At 38.8% G+C, this 17,317-nt stretch overlaps 1 protein-coding gene across 1 annotated transcript in view; it reads right to left on the bottom strand.

Annotated features, from left to right (window-relative positions):
- L (zinc finger protein Lobe) overlaps positions 1-17,317 on the bottom strand; it is a 77,567-nt gene that overhangs the window by 41,532 nt on the left and 18,718 nt on the right. The window contains exon 5 of the mRNA XM_083035401.1: positions 10,533-10,604. Coding sequence (XP_082891527.1) covers positions 10,533-10,604 — 72 coding nt within the window. The remainder of the gene's footprint in view (positions 1-10,532; positions 10,605-17,317) is intronic.

Below are 17,317 nucleotides of genomic sequence, written 5' to 3'. Positions count from 1 at the left end.
TTTTATATAACACAAATTATGCGTGTTGCTGATCAGTAGTACCCCACATCATCTCGCGTTTTCATCGCGAGAACATCGAACGACTATGTTCGTTTAATTTATATATAGTCGCGGTAGCGCCGGAATGAAATATTCCTCGATTTATCTCCTTATCGATCGCATTAATCTACGATCCATCGGCGCGCGATCGAGAGCAGTCATTCTCGCGTATCATCTATTTGTTTCGATACGAAAAGATCGCTGATCTTCCTCTTGCGGGAGGAACGAGGCGTGGTCGGCATCCTTTTCTGTCCGGGAGCCGGAGGTGCGGGTCGGCAGATTTTATCGCACAGGACATTCCTGTGCGCGGTACGTCTGTACGTCCGTCTGTCCATCTGTCCTTAACTCCGTTTTGTATTTTTCTTTTCGTAATATATATATATATATATATATATATATATATATATATATATACGTGGTGCGTGCGCCGGCTGTCGGAGCGAGATCGCTTATGATTATGCGAATTCGAACTACACTATATTCTTTCTCATAATTATATATATTTTTAGTTAATTATATAAATTTCGATTATATATTTTGGTGCATTTCTATTTCTTTCAAAAATTTTTTCCAAAATAAACCAAGTTCCTGTACATGTATGTATATGTATGATTTTTTCCCGTAGTAGCAGTAAGAATGTTCTCATCAGAATCCGATTAATATTATATAACATGTACTATCAGATATTACTACTTGATTAATGGTCTTCACTATAATCTTCATAATTTTCTAACATTATGGTTAATTAGATTACTAAATTATATAGAATTATTTGTTAACACTATTCAAAGTTATTCGTAATTCAGAAAAATATTAAAATTGTAGGTAGAATCAGACTTTATTGCCGATAGATTTATAAAATTATTAACGCGTGATTTTGCGTGATTGTGAGTAGACTGACTAACGCATGAAAAATACTATGTTCTGTCGCAGAACCGGTTGCCTTCCAGTCTTACAACGCGACGGAATCTTCCGTGTAAATTTATCATGTTGAACGATGGAGTCGGAGTTTCTCTTCGAATACATTATGTTATCTGCCGTTATATGAACGATCGGACATGTTTGTTTTACGTAAACAATAGAGCGAGTGCCAATTTTGTGCCAATTTTCATTCAACGCGAGAATTTGATTAATCGAGACACTGTTTCTAGATGCAAGTATAATTATCTGTATCTTGCGAAATAAATTAATTTAAGATTGAAGAAAACGATAGAATTTTTTTGATACAAAAAAGAAGGATTTCAAAATATCTGAATAATCGTCATTATCGTCGGAATAAAAATTGTCGACCGTCTTCGCGCGTAGACTAGTTTCGACTGTAAGCAACTGTAAGTCGTATACGTGTTGCACGCGTTTATGGACACGTCGGACATGTAACGAGCGTCGGCGGACGGACGTCGTCGAAACGGAGTACGAGCGGAAAACATAATAATCCGGCGCCCGGGTTGGAGTAATGATGATTACCGAGCACTCAGCTTCGCCCGGATTAATTTAACGGCGCTGTGCGTTGTCCTGCCACGCATAGCGGCAATCCGGCATGCGAGAGTCCGCCGCCGTTCATTAGGCCCCTCTGAGCCGATTTTCAGGCCCCGATACCCGAATGGGCGATGAGTAGTCTTTGACATGTGTACTATGCAATATCGCTATCACGAAGATATAGATGATCACGCGAATCTATTATATATATGTAACAATTAATTTTTTTATCTTGAAACTTACACGGAAACTTAAAGCTCTCAAAATGTAATGCAATAATTTTACTTTTTTTCAGAAATATATGTTAATTTTTTAACTATGTACACAGAGAGAATTTTCTCTTAGAATTTACCCTGAAAGTCATGGTAATCGTGGGACAATATGGTATGGAAAGAATTTTGGGGGATGAGAATTTCTCTGATTAATATTTATCGCAACAAAAACAATATCTATATTACAATAAAATATAAAACATGTTTGATTAATTTTACTAATAAACTGCATAGTAAAATTAATCAAACATGTTTTATATTTTAACGTATAAATATTATTGTTTTTATAGTGATAAATATTAATCAGTGAAATTCTCATAAAATTCTTTCCATTTCATATTGTCCCACGATTACCATGATTTTCAGGGTAAATTCTCTCCGTGTATAAATATTCCGTTAACACATTCAAAATTATTTTACAATTATTTTTTTTCGTCATAGTAAATGGCTGGAGATTTTTATTATAGCAAAAAAAAAAAAAAAAAAAAAAAATAGAATCATCGGAGATTACATAATCGGAAAAGACGATGATTTCGATTTTATTCAAGTTTATCAAATATTCTAAAAAGATCCAAAGATCAATCGCATTCTATCGTATTGCACCAAGTGTTATTAAATTGGAAAGGCGAACGAGCGCAAACTGCACCAGGCTACACATATGTGCGATTTTTCCCCCCGATTTCTAGCATTCTTTCGGCAAAGCAAACGGAACGATAAGCGTCGTAGAAGCCGGGCGATAACGCGGAATCGCTACGCGGTAAAGTACGTCGCGCGTTGAGCTGCCTGGCTCAAACTTTTTCACCGTCGTAAGAATTCCACCGTCTTCGCCGGGTGGCGGCTGGCGAAAGTTTTCGCCTAAATTCCCGCGGGTGCCGTGTGTGCGAGAGAGAGAGAGAGAGACGAGGCAGGAGAACCGTCACTACGTTTTGCAACCACCGTCTTGCCACCCTGTCATCCCCGTTTTCCTCTGTAAGGAACCTTCGCTACTAACACGTTCTCGATAACACGGAGGTCGCGGCACACGGGGAGTGCCTCCACTGCGGGATTCGAATGAGGAATATCGAGTCGAAGAATAATGGAATTTGGATTAAACAGAGTGCCAGAAAATATATAAGAGTTGTTGAAAGAGAAACGGCGAGTATAATTGAATACTTTGAAATAAGAAAAAAGATTTTCAGGTCTTTTTTAGGAGAAAGCAAGAAAACTAATTTTAATTTTAAAAATGAAAAAATTAGAAAACTAAGACCAAAAAAATTATTGAAAATTGTCAACCGATAAATTCGAATATGATTTTAACTTTACTTATCTACGATTGTGAAAAAGAACAATATAATATTAACAGCACTGCATTGAAAATCGCAATCAATTAAAATTATATATGAAAATATTTTCACTCCAATGTATCTCATGTGTATATCTTCCTATGTGTTTCTAAAACGAGTTTCTATAAAAGATCGATCTGCGGGTTAAAACTAAATTAAAACCGAGCAAACGAATAAACACATGTATGCACAAAAATTCACATTCCTCATCTTGCATTTAATTGACTTTTTAAAATGCGCTTTATTTTCGAATTAAAATTAACGCAAACCATGCTCTTATAATTTAGCGATATTCGAACACAAACGATGATTTCAAGGCAATTTGTGTCTGCCTGTTCGCATTATGCTACTAATCATTTTTTATCGTGCGTTTCTGAGGAGGGTGTCGTGGGGCCTCCCTCGAAAATTAATAATTCCCAAAAGCTAATCTCGCGGTGGCGAACGAAATTTCCGAGCGAGATTCTTGCAGACTCGCTTCCCGCCTTGTTCCCACCTTTCAAGACCGTGAATCGGTATGCGTGAGCAGAGCCACATGTACAGCGAACTTAGTCGATGTGTGCGCAAATGTGCGTGCTCTCGCGGCATTCACGTGAGAAAACTCCCTGGAGAAATAACCGAGTTGTATGTAATGCACGTCGAGGCGTTGTAAGGGGGTGTAAAGGCGGCCCCCACTAAGATCTTGGTAGGGAAAAGAAGGAAAGTGAGACGCAAAAGAAGAAGAAGAAATAGAAGGAAGAGTACCGGTCTACCACCTTGCAGGTGCGAAATGCGCGTCGCTTCGTTTCGCCCTTCCCTCGCCACCCTTTGCTACGACGTGTATTTATTATTTTATTAGCGCCGGAGGCGCGCGGAAGCTATGAAATCCTGAAGGCTTGAACGGAAGGAAAAAGGCGTGAAGTATAAGCGTTAATTTTCTAACGAGAGGGGCATAAATATGCTTAATGATTCTTTCTTTTTCAACGACGAAGACGAAGGAGAGATTCGATGGCAAACACGGATTGTTAACTATAAAATTGAACTATTTCGCATTCTGTTTCAAGTAATTTTTAATATAGATATCAGCCTTTTATGCTGAAGTTACATGAAGTAGTACATAAGCATAGCGGAAATATATAAATTCTGAACTTGTCAATATATTGTAAAAAAAATAGTTCAACGATATTTTAATAATATAGAAAAGATTTATTATTCATTTTATTTTTTTTATATAACAGCAGTGTACATATATGTACCCTCCTGTTATATAAAAAAATAAAATGGATTATCTATAATCTATAAAATACACACGTGTATGTGTCAAATTTGACAGTTCTTAAGCACGTGTAGTTTCAAACAAGTAACGCTGCAACGGAGATGTTCTACACTGAGAAGAGAAATCAATTCTACCGCCAGTCGATAAACTCGACAGTCTGGGAGTTTATAAATCTTAGGATAAGCGTTAATTTATTTATAAATCATGACTTTAATAGAAAAAAAAATAGAAAGAAAAGATATTTAAAATTTGACATGTAAAATGCAAAAGAAATCTATATTAAGCCAAACATAGAAAACACATTTCAAAAATTGACAATTTTTTAACTCAAGGATTAAAGTATTGTTCCTTTTTATTTTTAATTATATTTTTGAGAATACGTATATTTGCTTTGGAATTTAAAAAATTATTTTTTTTCAAAAACATTTGCACATTTCTCGATATTCAACTAAATGTTTTAGAACTTTCGAAATTGATTTCTGGCAGCACAAAAAGATATATGCAACATTTATAATCAGAGAGAATTCATAAAAAATTTATCAATGAAAACCCCAAAATCAGAAGAATTACACACAAGCGGTTCAATTAAAATATTATCGAATGAAAAGGTTAAATAATACGATATACTGTCGGGGGCGACGACCCGAGTCGCATTTCAGATTCGGCCGATCGTCGACGTGGCTATGTGTATGTATGTGTGAAACTTCCGAAGTTTATTAAATAATAAGCGAGTTAAGCCGACGTGGCGTTGCCCATAGAGGCGGACATTTAAAGTGCCTGTCCGTGTCCACGTCCGTTCGCGCTAATTACCATCACCGACCACCGAGTATCATGCCGGTTGGACAGCGGCGAATCTCGTCTGTGGATGAACGGGTAAAATTAACCGTCCGCGATCATCGTCGCGATCGATATATATTCGTTCGTGCCCGCGCGACTGACACAATTTCCATCTCTGGCGACGCTGTCAATTAGCAGACACTTATACTACTGCGGATTTGGCAAGAAGGATCCGCAATTTATCGATTTATGCCAATCACACATTTTTATTTGGTAGAAACTATTTTTAGAAAACAGCGAGTCAATTTTTTTTACACGTAATTTTTATATTTTATAATTATTTGGAAATACACACTGAGAGAATTTTCTCTTAGAATTTACCCTGAAAATCATGGTAATCGTGGGAAAACTGCATAGTAAAATTAATCAAACATATTTTATATTTTATTGTGATAGATTATTTTTGTTGTGATAAATATTAATCAGAGAAATTCTCATAAAATTCTTTCCATACCACATTGTCCCACGATTACCATGATTTTTAGGGTAAATTCTAAGATAAAATTCTCTCTGTGCACTCTTTTAAAAATCTTTTTCTTCGGTTAATTTTATATAATGTTATTTTAACAAAATTTGGGAAGAAAGGTAGAACGTAATTATATATATATATACTAAGATATTTTATGTCAAAACTTAAAAAATTGCATGTTCTGCGTGTGCGTGTGTTGCGTAAAACGTAAGCTCTCTAATTAAGCTGGGGGAAAAGTCAGTTTCAATTTTAATGAAGACTATTGTTTTTTTTTTTTTTTTTTGTACATTAAGCCTATCTCAACACCCAAATATAATTTTATCAGAATCTTGTAATTATAACTGCGTTAATTATACAATCGCGAAATGGAATTTCTTGCGAAGTCCTCATCGCTTATTCCGATGGAACACTACTTCTTAAGGATGCCGGACCGAAGATAGGCCGTACTACTGCCGAATAATAGATGACGGACTCCGGAGCTTCCTTGGACTCTAAAGACGGACGCGGGTTAAATTTTCAACGTGTCAACTGAGGTTGTTACGACCTCACAAAGTTGGTGCTAGTGATTCAGCAGCCAAAATGTTCGACGCAAACTCAATCGATTTCGTGAAACGCGGGAAATATTATAATATTCATTTGTGCATCGCGAGTCTTATCGCTCCGAAATTTCATATGATTGAAAAGAAATCTCTCCATTGACTGATCAAAAATTAATTACCATTGACTAATTGCAATTTAAAGTATGCAGTCCCATTAATCGATTCGTTGTGTAATTCATTTACTCGTGAATTATTAATTATTTATCTCATTTCGAACTTTCAATAATTGAGCGGCTAACGAAACGCAGTAAAATCGCAATTATTTGTTCGGTTGCCGTTATTAAAATAATACCGAGGTTAATTTGAGTATCGTTGATTACCTATATACATTATGAACACATCATAAAATTGTCATTTATAATGCGCACACACACACACGCGTATGTATAAACATCTACTATCTATCTACTTTACTGATAAAAAGTGCCTATATAACTCTTTCTTTCTTATAAGTAAAGTTATTATTTAATATTTATTTTCTCATTTATTTCTGCCAAAAGCTTTTCACTAAAGCTCGTCATCCAAATTTCCCTCACAATTATTTATCATATATATATTTCGCAAAATTCCTAGAAAATCTTTCATTAGAACAATCTGATATCGATAAATAAAACGGAACGATTTAAGATGATTCGATCTCGCAACAAAACTCGCGCGATCGTCCGAGCTTAATCCGTTTTCGAGCCGATCCTGTCCCGCTGGAGATAAACATCTGAAATGAATTCGGGGGCTCCTCCCGGAGGGGAGGTGGCCCTCCGGCGACCAAGAGGGTAGTAGTAGATGGCTAAATTAAGAGCACACAGAAAAGAAGGGAGGCAGCCTCGGCGGCGAAGCTCGAACGGAGAGAAACGAGTCGAATGCCCGTAATGCGAGGCGCTTAAAGTTGCAATGGGTCTCCAGGGTATAGGGGGTGGCAGGGGGTTTATGGGGGGAGGTGGTGTAGAAGGAGGGTGGGATGAGCGGCGGCAGGATCGAGTGACTGACTGACTGGAACCGAAAAGAGATGCGACCTGCCTAAGAGATTGGGATCTCTGCGAATCCGAGAATGTCCGCCGGGACAGAGTATCCGAACTTGTCCATGACGGCCTTTTACCGATGTTGGGTGACTGCGTCTTCTCTCTTTTCCTCTCCTTCTCTCTCTTCCTGTCTCTCTCTTTTCCTTGGTCTTCTACGTCGTGATAAGCAGCCCCCAGAAGTACGGTCGCGAAGGGTTGAAACGACTTCGTTTTAATTCAAGACGATCCCGTGCGAGTTTTGGAAGATTATCTTCTTTGAGAAGCGACTTTATTGCTCTTTCCGTCAGGTTTTCAACCCTTCGCGTATTGTTGTATCAAGACAAAAGCATTTATGATATATATATTGTAAGTTTATAAATATCGATAAATATATTAAAATTCCATAGAAGTCTTCTTTTTGTAATTATTTAAAAAATTAAATCAAATTAAAATAAATTAAATATATCGTTATAAAATAATATTTTATATTGGATTTTATATATATAGATATTTAAATACAAAAATAGGTTTGTAATTGTCTTTTACGCGCTATTTTTTGAAGTATGTTCGACCAACTGTATCGCAAGCAGCAAATATTCAATGAATCTTAAGGATTCCACTCGGCAAGTACTATTTTCATTTCAGATGTAGTGGAAGACAAGAAGGAAGACAAGAAGGAAGAGAGAAAGCGCGAGACTAGCAAGCTAACTTGAAGGGTTAATTAAGTGTTTGCTCGTCCGACAAGCTCGGTTTGCGCATCTCTAAGTACAAACTACCACTGCCACAACTGTATGAATGGCAGCGTCTGGTAACCGCCATTAAATCTGGTCCTTTCATATTGCACACAGTAGCGCGCATGCTATATATTCTCTTTGTGTGCCACGCAAACTCATCCCGATTTAAACTCCCGATGCAGGATAAAGCGCCGTGAAGGGAAAAAAGGTAACGCGCGCGATCGCAGCAATTTGCGAAATTACTCTGTAGACAGCTCTTACGTCTAATTTGCCATTAGTCTTGGTTGGCTCGCGAAAATTAATGCATTATTTATTGTCGCATGCGACAAAAGACCGAAGAAACGTAGAAGTCACGCAAAGTGCTTCATAGAAGAGATTTATGGTTTCAATTAATTTCCTGTAGCAGAATGAATTTAATCGTTATATGAAATGAATTAGAAAGATTTAAGTAACTAAATCAATTTAATTTTTCACATTTTTTAAGTTCGCAAAATAGTGTTGCTTTATCATTCAAGATTTCGAGAAAATTACATGAATTTTCTTATCAATGCATTTATAGTCGAGGAATTTTATCGGACGAAGTTTCGCGATAAGATCGCGACGCTTCGATCAGCTTCGTTGAGAAAGCAAACGATCACTCGAATCTTACGACGAAATGAACGCCGATGCGTCTTGAAACGCACGCTAGATGCCATATAGAGAGGGAGAGCGAGATAGCAATAGATATATATAGGGAGAAGGAGAGGGATAGAGAGAAGCGAAGTGACCAAGCCCTTTGGTGAACGTATCGCAGGACGGAAGCTGGCACTAAAGGGACACATTTACGTCTTCCCAGGAGTGCGTTAGCTAGCTGGCTAGCCGTCGGCCAAGCTTGTCGACTGACCGACCCAACCTCCTTCCTTCCCACCCCTTTTCGCCAACCCCGACGTCGACCAGGGCCGGTCAACTTTACCAGTTCGTCTCAAACTCAAGCCCGATCCCTCTGTTAGTCCGCGCTAATCGAATCACCGCGTATATAAGCGTATGTCGAATTCATGGAAACTCCGTTAACCATTATGAAAGCGGTAATCCCCCAATTATTGCGCAGTCATCGGGGAGCTCGGCGGCTGGGTGGGCCGGACGTCGAGGAGTCTCGTGAATTTCCGATGAGGCGACGGTCGCTGTTTCCGCGACATTTTCTGACAAATCGCACAGTTTTTGACGATACTAGCCTGACGAGAAAGGGGATGTATCTATATTTCCGTCCGATAAACGCAAAAAAAAAACCGCACGATAAATGACTTTTACAATGTATGCATATATCTTGTATAAAATATACGAATTGCCACATGATTGATTTTATGGCTATTATCAGAATTTGTAAACTAACATTTTAAGAGAAAATATAAAAGATTTTTTCTATATTTCGCAATTATTTTATCTTTCTGAAAATTTTAATTTATTTTTATATTTATATAAGAAAGAGAAATTTATCTTTTAATCTGTTTTTCTCAAAAATAATAAAGCATATTAACTGCTCTATAAGATGATCTTGTTCAATCGATAAACTTAACAAAAAGATTTCATTCCGCATGGCCTGTCCAACACAGATTCATCTCTACCGAGGACTCTATCCATGCTTTATGGAGCCGAGGAGAGATTAGTCAACTTAAGTCGGCTCAATCCGCCCGTCCCTTACCAAAGCTTTGGCTGTTACAAGGTAATCGAGTTACAGGAAGTATATGTCGAATGCATGAGATCCATTGTATTCGTGACTCATGCACCGAGAAAGCTAAGAGCACTATCTATTCGCTACTAAGGTACGAGGAAACTCGACCTTCATTATCTATGTTTTGCATTTTAGCAATATAGGTGTACATATATAAAATATAAAACGATTTCAATTTAATTAAAATATTTAATGCAGATTTATGATCCCAGCAATTTGAGAGAAAATTAAATTTATTTTTCCAAATTAAACATTATACTATCGCATCAAAGCTTTCAATTTTGTTTAAAATATTCACGAATTTAAAATTGGATGTATTAAAAAACGTTTTGACCTAAATGTATCGCTAGTTTCAAGGGAATTTTTCGAAGTTAAAAGTCGATGGTTCCCTTCTCTCTGAGATCAATTCTACTTTGTATTTATCCCTTCGATGTTGTAGCGGAAATCTCCGTTACGCTGTTCGAAATACTCGTTCGAACGTCGTAATTCAAAGTTTCTTGTATAAAGTGTCTTTAAATCCTTTCGTCTCGAGAATCTACTACCATTCGAAAACTTTACCTTCGAATTTTCTATCAGTCAAAACGAGCAATTTTAAACAGCAAGGGTAGCAACCCCTTTTTATCGCATGATAGGGCGCCTATTAGGATTTACGGACGACTGAGGATGGATTGCCCTTATATAATTTAGGCGATCCTAAACGCGGTCAATTATTGTAAAACGAAAAGATAATTGAATTTGAGAGTTAAAAAACGCGGTAAGTGTCAAATCGTAAGAATCATGCTTGCAAAGCAACAATAGTATTATGTACAATCTGTTTGGTATGACTCACCGCTGTCGAGACTGTTCTGATTCTCCAGATCAGGACCTTGAACGGAAGTTGGCCTGCCATCTTGCAAGTAATCTGAAACAGAAAATACATCACGATATACATATAAGTACACCACACCACGAGAATTATTTTCCAATAAACCTGTTTAATTAATATTCAAAAATTGTATCTCGAATGTTATGTACAAAACAATTATATCATGACATCTTGCGCGAACATCTTGAGATTTATTTTAAGAAATTATGTTCTTTTTTAAATTTCGAATGCATCTCTGATAGAAAAACTCACACGTTCAGGGATAGATAAGACTCATATTTGATAAAGTGTTTTAGATGATTTCTCGCCTCGCGTATCTCGCTTCGTCCCGGTCCCAAGCCTGGCGCGCTCAGATCAACAGACAACCCACTCTCCGGGCCCTTAATAGGGATTCCGCATTGAAATTTCATGGGATTTTGGGCGATCGTGCGGAACGAGCTCGGAGAGATACGCCGCCGCGCGGCGGCCTATGCCTGCGCCGCAGATGATGCCGTTCGCGCGGACGCGAATAATACGGAAAGGGTGGAAAAGAGCGGCGCGGTGGTAATCCCGTGGGAGCCATACCCCGGTGATATTGGCTCCCACAGCCCATTCCTGCGCATAGGAGACCGAACCGCCTTGGACCAACGTACAAACACACACAGACATATACGTGTATAACATGCGAGGAAGACCGGCCAAAATTCAAATTTCCCACCGGGATACGCGCGACTTTAAGCACAACTTGCGGGAAACAACCGCGGCGACCAAAGCGCGCCCGCCTCGCATCGATAATCGAACTTTACGTCGTCCGCATCAATATGATGAAAAAAAATGGAAAAAAAATTACACCGTACGTCTTCGTTATATGAAATTGCGACGAGGAGTCGATCGATATTGTTTATCGCGCCGCTTTTATTAGCGTATACGCTGTTAAATATTCGCGCGTTCATCAATCTCCGTATGTATTTTTGCTTTGTATCGAGGAATTGTTTCTTTTTTGAGGTGACGTAAGACAAGTTTTATTCGCAGGAAATAAAAATAAAATCTATGAAGAGATTGCTCAATGTGGATCAAATCTCTTGACCAAAAAAAATATCTAAATTTATACATTTTAATTATAAAAATTCTAGCGTTTTCCTGAAATAGTTCAAGATTACGACGATCAAGTAAATGTAGAGAGCAGAAGAAGACACAATCATATATCTTTTCTTATCAATAAGGGACAAAATTGCAGTTATGTAACAGTTGGTATACGACAATGCCGTCAACAATTAAATTTCCTAAAGACGCTCGCGAGTCCGCGATCCTTATTTAATTTCTTCCTCATGTTGTAACAGCGCCGCGCGCGAATAACTCACTGATAAGACGTTGTGCCAAGAACCGCGGCTGTTGGAATAAAACGTTAAGACCGCGCGGCACTCAAGCTGCTGGAATTATCATCGCTCGTAAGTCACGGCGCGAACATTGCAGCTGCAACTGCGGCGCAGAGAGAGCGGTTCGCGGGCGCTTCGGGGACGAGATAACTCGTATAAATAACCCGGAAGTCCGTGGTGTACAATAGTCTTTTTTTTACGAGTATGACTTTTGGGAGTTCCAAGGCTGCACACGCTTGGGACGGCGCGTTGGTAATCAGTTCGTCGTTGTTACTGAAACGCGCACCGCAGAGAGCAGGACCAGCATGCGGAAAAAAATGAAAATGAAAAAAAAAAGGAAAGAACCGCCTATATTCATTCACTTGTAGGCACGCAATCGCGAATTTTTGCGGCGCCCTGGATTTGTGCGCCGAATATTTAATTCGTGCCACGAATACCATGCGCGGAAAACCGCCGGCTATGGGGCTCTCCCGTTCGCAAAATCGTTTCGATATTGCCGTCATCCGATACCTAAATCGAACCATTACGTCCGACATTCCGTGCGGCTAGAATGTCATCGAACCGTGATACGCGTGTTGCGCGAACGTAAAATCGTAATATCCTTGTATGGTTGCGCGCGACGCGACGTTTTTCGGTGGACGCGCGCGTGTACGAAACGCGACAAATAAATTTGCCAATTAAAAAACGAATTGGCCGCGCAGCGACGTGGCTTGCAACACGGTACGAAATATAAAATAAAAATTTCAGATGAAATATAACTTTTTTTTTTTTTTTGCGGAAAAACAAACTCCGCGAGTCTCTCGCTCTTATAACGAAGTGGAATGCGGGAAATTGGGGGAAAAAAATACGGAGATTCCTTCGCGTGAAATAATTATTGTTCTTTTTTCTTTTGTTTTTAAAAGGATGAAAACGCGAAAATATGTATTACTCGCGTAACACGCTAATTTCTAGTCGTCACGTATTTATTATTTCATTATCCTCGGATGCAAAATTAATCCCGCTGTTTTTTACATTTAAAGCAACGTATGCAGTTTTGCGTTTTTCGCGAGCTTCTATGCGCGAAAATATATATGCCACGTTATGGTAGGGCAACATTATGCGGTAACGAAAATCCCTTAACGCGGATAACACTCCCTTCACATGAGTCTCTCTTTGCAAGGATGATAATTTAATTTATGAAAAAATTGTGACCGCAATTTCTAGACGATCAGTACACGATGTTACATCAAATGCATCCTCTTCTGCATCCGATCAGATATTACGCGTAAATACTAGAAATCGATTGTATCGCGACATCTCCAGCATCATTTTTCACGCGCCTGTAGCTATCGTCATTGTATGTATATACACACAATGTACATACATATATATACGTATGTATATGAATTTTGGGAATTCGACGGGCGGCGAGCGAAGCTGTTGGGAACCGGTTTTGGTTTTGTATTAGCATGTAACTCCGGCAGGAGTTGAAGTTGCGATGGCTTGTGGGTGGTCGGGCGGCGGCAGGGAGGGTAATTACCTCCTTGGGGAGCATCCTCTCCACGGCGTAGCCCGGTATAGCCCCAGCACGGGTACAGAGGCTTCCCACTGCTCCCAGTGGTCCCGCGGGATCGTACCAGTGGCTCTCACAGTTGCGGTTCTCATTTCGCAGGAATTGGAATTTCGTCCGAGGAACCAGCGACGGTGAAGATGCTCACGATACTCCGAACGCGGTATCGAACGTACTTTACATAGCTATTATCTACGGTAAAGTACGGTAAAGATACTTAGTATTGACGGCAGTGTATATTTGACTACTCTATTCGAGTGATACTATATGTTTCCAATGCTTCGAATCTCAGATTGCACATTTCGAGGACGAATATTTATGGAGAATCATATTTTTGCGCGATTCTGCGTTTTGTGATTTCTCGTATAAGAGCGTGTACTAGACCTAAATTACATTAAATAAAGGCGCGTGCAATGGAAAAATAATTTTTAGATTACACATGTCGTCGCTTTATCATTAACGTCGAGCTATCGTTTTACGTAATTTAAATCGAGTCCCACAAGGCGCCGTAATGACAGCCCAATTAAGCGCCGGCGACCCCTAGATTGGGAGAGCAGTAGCGTCACGTGACAATACAAATTATTATGGTAAGCTGACCCTATAATTTATATTTGCCTCATTAAAGAGATACCCGCTTAATTCTATCATTGCGTGAATCGTACGCCTTATTATTGCATATTATTAATTTCCTCATTAAGATTTTTAATTTTTATCTATGACATATATATAAGCTTGCGCGATGAATACTTTAAGATTCAAATTTTTCCTTTTTATAAAACTATGCAGAAATATTGAATATAATAGTTGAAGTTCACATTTTCAGAATTTTATATTACATTATAAGAATTTTCTAAGAATTTTGTATTTTATAATTTTATATTATAATAGTTGAATTATGTATATGTACACAGCAAGAATTAAAGAGTTCGGGATAATGTTTTTAGATACATGAATTTTGGATTTTTACATTGTTATGATCAATCTCGCTGCGCGAAAGGACCAAGTCAAAATTCACATTTTTGGGGAGCTTCAATTTGACCGGCGTTCGAATTCGAAGCGCCCTGTTGGCTGATACGTTTTTAATTGGTCGTCTCGGCTGATATCATCGACGTCATCGCCGAAACCGCCGACGAAATAAAACATGGGTGTGCGGTCTCTTTGCCGGAAAATGGAATTGCAGTTGCCGCGCCGCTGACGACTTTTGAACCGGCTAATTCGCCCGGAAATAACAGACACCGCTGGCACACTCGTATTTCCGTAAGCTAATTTCGGGACAATCGGCATGGCATAATGAAGCACGGAATGAATTTTCATAATTCGTGACTACGTACGCCTGAATGTACACGCAAAGATGATCTCACAAAATGCCACGTTTAAAAATAGCATATAAATAAACGCGTATATGCTTGTTAAAAAAAAAAAGAACTCAAGAGATGAGATTAAAATTTTCACCGACGAATCGGCTGTAAAGTTTTACGCAATTATGACCAACGCGCGACGATTATTCGTTTAATAATCCCGCAGGATACTGTTCGGATCGCCTAGTAATCAGACACAGACACATCGAGGGCGACGGAGGCAAGTGGTATCGCGGACACCCGGTACAGTGTCATCGGCACATGCCACTGTTAAGGGCAGGCCCGTCCCCGGGGAGCGTCACAAACAATAGCAATGGGCTAGCCGATGCCACCCTATGACCACCCTATGGCATCCCACGACGTTCTACGGTAGTATCCTTCGACCTTCCTGGCCCTAACAGCAAGACTCGTAAGATAGCGAGAAGAGAAGAGAGAAAGAGAGAGAAAGAGACGGATGAGGGTAAGAAAAGCAAGAAAGAGAGGTACGGAGAGAAAGACTATACCTCGGGGAAAACTTTAATTTCTTTCTGAGAAAGATGGCTGTTCCTTGTACTTTGCCATTGCAGGACAATCAGCTCTGTATCCTCGTATGTGTATGTATGTATGTATGTGTATATTATATATATATATATATATATATATATATATATACTGCAGATGACCAATACATATGTATATATATGTACATATGTACGTGACATTGGCTTCATAGGAATTAATTTGGCTCAATGTTCCTATCGAGGCGCGTCTCGTTATCGTTGCTTATATACGTGATCGATTTTTCAAGAGATAGTGTAACTTAGCATCTTTATCAAAAATGCAAATAATATTTTTTTTCTTTCGAATACATACAATTTGATCACTTTCTATTCAATTTTGTCATCGTCATTCACAATAATGACACAGATATTATAGTACATGAATAGAAAATGAAGAAAATGCGCTGACATTTTTATTTATGGAATACGTGGAAAAATATGATTAAAATGTTTGTAAGAGCATTCGCGCTTATGCTTGAATATGCAATTGCTTTCATAAGAATGGAATGATATGGAAAAAGATATAAATAATAAAAAGTACTAAAATCCTTCATATTCTCGCATATATGTATATATAAAATTGGATATTAAAAATATTATTTTCATATATGTATATATAAAATCTACATTATCTCTTTGCTTTTTTTTGGAAATATTTGTTTCCAATTTTATTAGCAGGCTCTTTTATTTTTTCTCTCCGATCGCTATTAAAAAAAAAAAAGAGAAAGAGCGGAGTATGCCACATCAAGACTTCCTTCCTATATATTTCCTCCCCCTGTCTCGAATTAAACCGAAAGTTCAAGCGGTTCTGTCTAATGCTGACCGCTGTCCAGCGTACTTAAATGAAGCGTGCCACCCGGTGAAATTTATACGCGACCCTCTCGACAACAACGCAGTCGCGTTTGTCAAGGGTCCACCCCGTGGTCCATCCTTCCTGAACCATGTCAAAAGCCGCGTATACGCGCCGTAATTTCGAGTTCGCCGGCGCACTAATTCCCCGCTTAACCGATTCCGCGAGAGCTTACGGCCTCGTAACGTCCGCATTTACGACACGCAAGTGTGTGCACTCCTTTACAGTTTCATCCCGCATGCCGTAGTACGAACTCCGCGGAAGTGTTGGGCGCAATTTCAACTTATAAAAGAATGTTATCTCAAAGCCACGTTACCAAGTTGACTAGTGAAAAGTTAAGCTTAAGATATCACGACTTTGCAAATATAATAAAATTAATCTTAAAAAATTGTTCTATGTTATAAAAATATGTCTGTTACATTATACTAAAATAAAAATATAATTAGGAGATGTAAATAAAATAAAAATATATAATTAGGAGATATAAATAAATATCGCATTGTCGAAATATCATTTTACGAAATATTGTAAGAAAGATACTGCAAGTTCGATATTGATGAATTTCTGTTCATAATAAATTTAATTTATATTCCATGGAGAACACGGATTTTATATTTTTATAATGTAACCTCTGTAAACTCGACTCGCGCGAGCGGCCGCGGAAAATAACCAGGTGGACGAGTTTCCACGTGACGTGGGTTTTCATTGTACGAAGTGCCGGTGTACGGTTCCCTAAGAAGGGAAGATTAGCATAAAGTTAGCGCAGTACCCGATACCGTATGTTCGCGCAAAAGTTAAAGTTGGGTTGCGTCGCGCTCGCTCGGCCCTTGGGTCCCCAGATACTCTCCCGGTGTACGGCTGCTTCCGTTATATTTCGATACGAAAGCTTGCCCCGAAACGTATCCCAGGAACATCATCGACCCGAAATCCCTTCTCGCGCAATGCATCTCGAATGCGTTCCACGGTCGCGCGAGAAAGTTCGCTCCGATGTGCCGTGAATTTAATCGTCGCGGCCGATTTCGCTAATGATATCAGTCGCGATAGCGCTATATATTTTTACATAGATGTTGCCAAAATTTAAAAAATTCTGATTATTTT

Source organism: Prenolepis imparis, unplaced genomic scaffold (genome assembly GCF_030444845.1).
Source record: "Prenolepis imparis isolate NDT839.2.m4 unplaced genomic scaffold, iyPreImpa1.0 SCAF_4, whole genome shotgun sequence".
NCBI lineage: Eukaryota > Metazoa > Arthropoda > Insecta > Hymenoptera > Formicidae > Prenolepis > Prenolepis imparis.
This window is presented reverse-complemented; position numbering and strand designations above follow the sequence as displayed.